Below are 7,703 nucleotides of genomic sequence, written 5' to 3'. Positions count from 1 at the left end.
AATTGTGCAATGACTATCTTTCCCGAAATGCATGACTTTACCACTGTGCTACGGCGGTAGAGACTCCAACAACAACAAGTGTAAATCTTTGGAGAAAAAAACTATAAACAAACTTCCAGACAAGAATCTATGAAGCTGAAATTCGAAGAAGAAGAAATAGTGATAATTATAAAATCCTGACACAATCCCATTTCAGAAAACTTTCACCCATGACTAACCCCTGATTTATAACTTGGGAGTTCGACCCCTGGCCAACTAGGCTAATCCCTGTTGGTTATCTCCCCTGATTTCTCCTGTGCATAAAATCCTGTTTCTAGCACCAATAGCTTCGACAGCAGAATAGATAATCATCAAACAAACAGATATCCATTTCACTCGTGTAATATAAAGAGAGTTACTGAGTAGAGAGAGATAAATCATAACGAACTTAGACCTCAAAGAATAGTAGAGACTTGACGAAGATTAGGTTATTACATACAACATCGAAAGAATTAAAATTTCAAGAAGCAAAATGGTGCCTTCCACGGTGTATTTTTGTTTTTAGTTCATCGAAGGAGGAAGTATGGCACCCTCTTGAATTTCAAAGATTTTGAAGGAGTCGACAACTGTGTGCAACTTATCTTTCATTTTCTCCCATCTCCTCTGGTTAGCTCCTGTGGTGAAAGTGTAAAATTTCCCTGCCCAGATTAAAAAAAAGTTCGGCTTTAAATTTGTCTAGTTCTCCGTTTATGGTGTATTCCTAATATTGAAGCTCTCTAGAATCAAGAAAAGAGCTCATGGTTGAGCTTAATACCATTCCCGATGCAGATTGCAGCAAGGGCGTGGCGGGTATAGTTTGGAGCCTGAGCTTCGAACTCTAAAGTATAGTAGGCCTTACCATCAACTTCACGCTGCATCACGTTAGGATATCTGTTAAGTTCTACTTCTATTTTGTATTTTGATAAATAGAATTTACACCTTCCTTAATAACATCCAGAACAATAAAGTCTGACCTCAGTTGCGTCGATTAATTTTGTTTTCTCTGAAGGAGGTGACAAAACCTTGTTAATCAATGCTTCAGCAATCTGAAACCGTTGAATAATATCGTCTTAATCAGATCTAGAATGGTTGAACAATACAAAAGGGTTAAGACCAAAAGATAAACAAACCTCTTTAGGGGGACCGAGGTCTCGTATATCTTGTTTGGTGGTTGCAATCAAAGTCACACTTGCACTTTCCAATGGTTCTATCACATCTTTGACTACTTTATCTAGTCCTTCGACACTCACTTCCTGATCATACATAATAGAAAGTCTTAATAAGATGACATTCCTATTTGTAGCACTGTTATTGAATTTCGATTAATGGTTTTGTGCAATTAAGATGAGAACCTGCCACCCGAAAGGGTAGAGAAATTCGTATCCATCCTTCTTGTCTGTGACGCCCATGTATCCTGCTTTCTTAGATTCTGCAGCAACTGTGCTGCACAATCAGCAGGCATGCTTTCAACGCTACTTAAGAGTGCATCAAATAATGAAGAACTACATGGACAAGGAAGGAAGAGAAGCATTGAACTTACATGCTGCAGAAGTCGGATTAAATAAAGAAACACAAGTTCCAATTGTGCCTAGAACGAGTGTTTCACGTCTCCCTGTTACATCTGCATTAGAAAAAGACAGAGAATAGTAAGTAACAAACAAAGTCATGTTCAAATACTTGATTTTTTTTCCCTTTGGACATCAAACGGGAAATTTAATTACTCGTCTCCACTCAGTGTGCCCAGTGCCATGTCTATGCAGACTTTCTAAGATAGATTTTCCGCCCAACAGTCACCGAAATTCTACAAAGTTTAACAGATTCTAAAACTACCAAAATTTTGGCATTGATACCAAGTCTTCTACATAAAAATATTGAATGACTAGTATGTGGATTGCATGCTAGATTCCAAATTTTCTGTCGGTTTTTCTAGTTTCAGTCAGTTCACTAACTGGCTCGATTAATGAGCTTGATTCACAGCAGTGAAAAAGATGGAGGATCAAATTTGAGTTGGGTATGTGGGTATCGGTATTGGAAATAAGTGGAAATAAGAATGTGGGCTCCTGTTTTACCCGACTCATTATCCCATCTTCTCTACCCGGATAGCTGAAGAACATCTTTGTTTTGATTGATTAACTCTGTTTTTCTACAGAAAATCAGATACCTTGTAATTGGACTAATTCATTGATAAATTCAGTTAATTGGGTATGATTACATTCATTATTGTTAATAAATTGGGCACAAGTTGCGTATAATGAATTTAGAGAAACAAAAAATTGAAAATTATCATCACTTTCTTGAATTACAAATGAAATGAAGCTTTACCTGCTCTAGGTGACTCAGTTTGTTCTGCCCTAATGAGAAAAGAAGCCCCTCTTCTTTTCGAAGAGGAGAATGTAGCTGCAACAACTGGTTTCTGCAACCCAACCTGAAAAGAAGAAAAAATTAGCACGAAATCTTGTAATGTAAAGCAAAAGTCAAAAAGGGATGTGAAAGAAACATTGGAACTAACCTTATTAAGAAAACAAGTCTGATGAATTGAAGGTAAGTGTTGAACAGAGGCCATTGTTGCGAATAATTGGAAGGAAGAAAAACAACTACACAATGTGGTGTTAAAATGTGCACAGAATAATAAGGACTACACAGAGGAGAGGTACCTTATCTTTCCTTATCCACAATTTTCTTTCTTTTTACCCCTTTTGCCCCTTTTCTTTAAATTCCCGACACAATCCCATTTCAGACAACTCTCTCCCCTGACTTCTCCTCTGCATAAAATCCTAGTATTTCTAGCACCTCTAGCTTCACCAGCATAACAGAGTGCAATATGAGAGAGATGATCATTAAAAGACACAAATATGAGAGAGATGATCATAAAATCCTAGTATTTCTAGCACCTCTAGCTTCACCAGCATAACAGAGTGTTATATAAAGAGAGTTGCAAGAGTTCAGATATATCATAATGAAATCAAGCCTGTAAAGATAACTGGAGCTTGTAAAATAGAGAGCCGTCGTAATGACAGAACAAGAGACATAGGAAACCATAAACATAGAGTGCAATATGAGAGACAGAGAATCATTAAACACACAATTATCCATTTTATCCGTGGAAACATACATAGAGTTGCAGAATACAGGTAAATCATAATGGAAACAAGCCTGTAAAAAACATTTGGAGCTTGGAAAATACAGAAAAAAAATGACTGACGTCGTAATGGCAGGAGACTGAAAGAACCTTCTGCCATTGCCAAAGCTCGTGTATCCTCAGGCATCATCAACCATCTGAACTATCACCTACTGCAACCACATACATTTACTACAATGACACAGACAAATCTCAAACCATTAACCACTATGACTTGATACTACTTACTAGAAGGGAAACACACTCGACCTGACTTGACCTGTACCTGACACGACAATCACTATGCGGAAACACATAAGTTCCCGCATTTATTTGGAAGACTTGATAAAGTTACAGCAAACAAGACTAAGACAACCAGACAGACAAACACACACGTTTTAAGAATCGGAACCACTAAACTTCGCCCCAGCATACAAGCGAAGCATGATGCTGAGGCTAAGCGAAAAATATCACCAGGTACGGGTACCTGCTGATACAAAAAACTGAAACCATCCCATCCCACATCGAAGGAATTGAGAAAGCAACTGAAACTGAAACCCTATACCATGACTTGGTAACTGAATTAATAGGAAACGATGGCAAATAAAAGTGGCTCCCCCAATAATAGGGAACCAAAAGACCCGCAGCTTTCCTTACGATTAAGGAAACCTGAAAAAAACAAAAAGAGGAGAAAATGATCTGCCAAAGTTCCTAGGAAAATAACCAAGACACGAAAAGGAGGATCTACAGACTAAGGGGGGCGCATGGTGCTATTAAGAGCTGAGACTATAATGATAAGAGAAAGTTCTGACACTGATTTTTTTTTTCCGCTACCAACTACTATCAAGTGACAGTCTGACACCTTCTAATTTATTCTAAACCTTCAACAGTGAAAGGCTTCTTTTACCATTTCACCAGGATTTTTATGCGACGACTTCACATTCACAAAGCTTCTTCGCAAGCCAGTCAACCATTCTTCCGCTCACAGACGTACAACCCCGGAGATTCAAACTGATCAAACCCTCGCCCAGTTTCACCAGAAAAGGAATGCACTTGTCTGTTATTTGAGAACAACCAGACAAGTATAGGTTCAGCAGTTCGGGCATCCTCTCGCAACAAAGTGAAGCAATTGCTAAGTCAGTGATAGCACACTTTGAAACATCGAGCTCTTCGAGCCCATAACAGTGTAGTGCAATTGCAGCCAAGCTTTCATCCGTAACCTTACTGCATCCACCAAGGTTTAGATATTGAAGCATCCCTGAATGAAGCCTAGCCAAAGAAGTAATTGAAGAATCGGTGATGTTCGTGCAGCCACTTAGGTTAACTTTCATTAAACCGGCCTGGCAGTTCTCAACCACTGAGAGAAACCCAGCATCAGTAACTCCAGAAAGACCACAGATATCGATTTCTTCCAGTTGTGGGCATAGCCATCCGACCACAGCCAAGACATTACTTCCAAAACCTGGGCAGTCACGAACAGATAGAGATTTTAGATATTTGCTGGGAGTGAGACGATGAGCTTCTAATACTATATCCTTGATACCCATACACTTAACAAGGGAAACTGCCCTCAGTTTTAAACCGCAGTTAGAGATAACAGCAAGAACCCCATTTTGGGATATCTCATTGCACTCATGTAGCTGGATGCTTTTAATAGATAATGAGCACTTGGTGTAGGCAACCAATCCATTGTCGGATATTAAAGAACACTTGTGGAGAGACAGATTCTTCAAATTAGGGGAGCCCTTCCCAATTTTCTCAAGAGCTCGATCAGTTAACCCTGGGCAGGAGGAAATTGCAAGAGATTCCAATTTCTGCAGCCCATGAGCCATAGCCATGACCCAAAAGCCTCTTTCAGATACACATTGTAGACCAGTAAGTGCAAGCTCTGTAACATTAATGCCATAGTGACCTATAATTGCGGCGGAAATCTCAGTGATGTTCAGATTCTGGAGCTTTATCTTCACCAAGGTATATGGAGAAGAAGATACCAAAGTTGAAATTCCTTGGTCCCCTACAAGTGGGCAGTCTTTAATGTTGATGGTATGCAGTTTTGGGCAGCCTCTTGCAATTGCCTGAAGACCATCATTTCCAATTCTTGGACATGATTCTATAGTCAATGAGGTTAAACCATGGCAATTCTCAGCAAAAGCAAATAAAGCCCTATCTGAGACCAACGGGCATCGGATAAGTTCGAGCTTTTCTAACTTGTGGCAACCATTTGCGATATCGGTAAGACCTTGATCCCCAATAGTAGAAACATCCCAGGCTGAGAGTACCTTCAATGAAGGGCATCTGCGGCCGATAGCTGCAAGACCAACATTAGAAACACCGCGAATTGTGTTGTTCCCTTGGATTGAAAGCCTACCCAAACCACCGGCGCCAGCAATTCCAACAGCAATTGCAGCAAGTCTGTTGTCTGTAGCTTTCTTCCCTTTCAAGCACCTGGTAAGATATCCCTCATCCTCAACTTCCTCGCTTGCTTTTTCTGCAGATACCACCTTAATAGATTCCTTGCTCCGGATACTGCTCAGAAGCATAAGCCATTTTTTGGACACTAAAGCACATGAGCTTTTCTCTTTTCTTCCAGGTAACCTTCTCAAGATCTCAAATAAACACTCATCAGGGAGTACTTCAATAGATGTCTGCATCTTCTTTTGAACAAACTCTTTTGCAGAGAAAACAAATGGGGCATTGAGTCTACTCCTCTTGAGAGGAGAGTACTTGGCATCCAAACGAGGACTGAAAGACGAGAATCCAGTACCCATGAGACTCGCATAAGATGCCCCTTTGAAGAATTCATTATCCCCTGCAATATAAAATACAGGAAAAACATAACCTCATTAATTATCAAGATAACTAAAAAACTTCAAAAGAATCAAAAATCTTCCACATCAGAGATATACAGATTTCACAACTCGAAGTTTTGCTAACACCACCACCATCACAAAACCAGCATACATACAGTTTTCAATTTTTTACATTAAGCTCACCACAACCACCACTACCAGCACCACCAAAAAAAGAAAGAAGAGAACACGACTCTACATTAAATGACTACAATCACCACCACCAGCAAAGCTGGAATATAGTGTTCATAATTATTACATTAAACTGACCACCACCACCACCACCATCCACAACCACAACTGGATCACAGCATTGTAGCCTATGCAAATACCACAACTAAATCATAGCATTTGTAATCCAAGCAAATCTGAACCTTAAAAACACATTTAAAGACCTAAATCTTACTCAAAACAAGCTCAATTTAACCCAATTCTTTGATCCATAAAATTTAACACTAGAATCAAATTTAAACTTTAAGAAAGACTGAAAGCTTACCCCTGTAATTGGTGAATCCAGGCATGATGATAAGTATAAATCAAGAAATAAGACCTCTATAAGAAAGAACAACCCTTGAATTTGGGCAGCAAACAAAAACAAAATCACTAACAAATTCAGACCACCAATAATACTTAGCATCACCAAATTAAAAACCTCCAAGATTGTTTGATTGATGGATTGAGTGATGGAGAAGAGAGATTATGAGAAACCCTAACAATTTAGGGAAAAAATGAGCGATGGGGAAGAGGAGTAAAAAAAAAGGTGTGATGAAGAAGTCTGTTCTTCAACTTTGTTTTCTACTCCTATTTATATTTTCAATGTGGGAACATTTTTGTTTTTGCATTTAATTTTTTTCCTAATTTGAATTTCAGCCTATAGAGGCTAGTAAATCCAATGTATCTGGTTGTATTGACACGGACACGAAATACGGCCATAACATAGAGACGAGTCAAGTCAAGGCGTTAAAAACTAGGATGCAGATATGTTATCAAGTTATATTTTGACTAAAATGTGGATTGTATCGCCGAGAACTGACGATTTATCAATACACTGTATCTGACTTAGTTAATATATTTGGAAATTATTCAATCAAATAAAATCCGAATTGTTAAAAACTAGGCGACGGATACGTTATTAAATTAATATTTTTAGCTGGAATGTGGATTGTATCGCCAAAAATTAAAAATGATACTGATATTCATGTGTTTACAACTTAGTTGATATATTTGGAAATTATCTAATTGAATAATATCCAAGTCCTTAAAATTAGGACACAGATACGCTATTACTTAGTACTTTTGACTAAAATGTGGATTGTATCGCCAAAAACTAATAATGATATTGGCGTTCATGTATATCTAACTTAGTTGATATATTTAGAAATTGTCTAATTGAATAAAATCCTCGTTAAAAATTAGGATACAGATACGCTATTAAGTTAGTGATATTGTGACTAATGTGGATTGTATCGCCGAGAACTAGCAATTTATCATTTTCGAATACATTATATCTGACTTAGTTGATATATTTGGAAATTATTCAATTAAATAAAATCCAAGTTGTTAAAAATTAGGACACCGATACGCTATTAAATTAGTATTTTTAGCTAAAAAGTGGATTGTATCGCCGAAAACTAACAATGATACTGATGTTCATGTGTCTATAACTTAGTTGATATATTTGAAAATTATTAAATTGAATAAAATCCAAGTCTTTAAAA

The 7,703-nt window shown here is 37.8% G+C and overlaps 2 protein-coding genes across 3 annotated transcripts; both read right to left on the bottom strand.

The window, feature by feature from the left end:
- Window positions 1-344: 344 nt before the first annotated feature.
- LOC113340128 (psbP-like protein 1, chloroplastic) lies at window positions 345-2,666 on the bottom strand. Its single transcript, XM_026585336.1, has 8 exons — window positions 2,528-2,666; window positions 2,341-2,443; window positions 1,559-1,639; window positions 1,371-1,456; window positions 1,149-1,271; window positions 993-1,064; window positions 794-890; window positions 345-677 (listed from the first exon to the last, which is right to left on the bottom strand). Exons 1-8 carry the CDS (start codon window positions 2,579-2,581, stop codon window positions 541-543), a joined length of 753 nt encoding a protein of 250 aa, XP_026441121.1. The 5' UTR covers window positions 2,582-2,666; the 3' UTR covers window positions 345-540.
- Window positions 2,667-3,074: 408 nt separating this feature from the next.
- Window positions 3,075-6,774, bottom strand: LOC113340126 (EIN3-binding F-box protein 1-like). Of its 2 annotated transcripts, XM_026585335.1 has the most exons (3): window positions 6,482-6,774; window positions 4,044-5,945; window positions 3,075-3,328 (listed from the first exon to the last, which is right to left on the bottom strand). In XM_026585335.1, the coding sequence occupies exons 1-2, from the start codon at window positions 6,504-6,506 to the stop codon at window positions 4,060-4,062; spliced, it is 1,911 nt and encodes a 636-aa protein (XP_026441120.1). In that variant the 5' UTR covers window positions 6,507-6,774; the 3' UTR covers window positions 3,075-3,328; window positions 4,044-4,059. The 2 variants fall into 2 exon arrangements, with proteins under 2 accessions (XP_026441120.1, XP_026441119.1); XM_026585334.1 differs by having other exon boundaries at window positions 3,075-5,945; window positions 6,482-6,773.
- Between the last annotated feature and the right edge of the window lie 929 nt (window positions 6,775-7,703).

Source organism: Papaver somniferum, unplaced genomic scaffold (genome assembly GCF_003573695.1).
Source record: "Papaver somniferum cultivar HN1 unplaced genomic scaffold, ASM357369v1 unplaced-scaffold_21, whole genome shotgun sequence".
Taxonomy (NCBI): Eukaryota; Viridiplantae; Streptophyta; class Magnoliopsida; order Ranunculales; family Papaveraceae; genus Papaver; species Papaver somniferum.
The sequence above is the reverse complement of the archived record's forward strand: the minus strand, read 5'-3'. Positions and strand labels throughout refer to the sequence as shown.

Excerpts from the sequence above, each read along its gene's own strand:
- LOC113340128 (XM_026585336.1), bottom strand. The coding sequence starts at position 2,581 with ATGGCCTCTGTTCAACACTTACCTTCAATTCATCAGACTTGTTTTCTT. Across the intron at positions 1,457-1,558 it reads TAATCCGACTTCTGCAGCAT|TTGCTGCAGAATCTAAGAAA; the intron begins GTAAGTTCAATG and ends TGTGCAGCACAG. Across the intron at positions 678-793 it reads TGCAATCTGCATCGGGAATG|GGAAATTTTACACTTTCACC; the intron begins GTATTAAGCTCA and ends TAATCTGGGCAG.
- LOC113340126 (XM_026585335.1), bottom strand. The coding sequence starts at position 6,506 with ATGCCTGGATTCACCAATTACAGGG. Across the intron at positions 5,946-6,481 it reads TGGATTCACCAATTACAGGG|GGGATAATGAATTCTTCAAA; the intron begins GTAAGCTTTCAG and ends TTTATATTGCAG.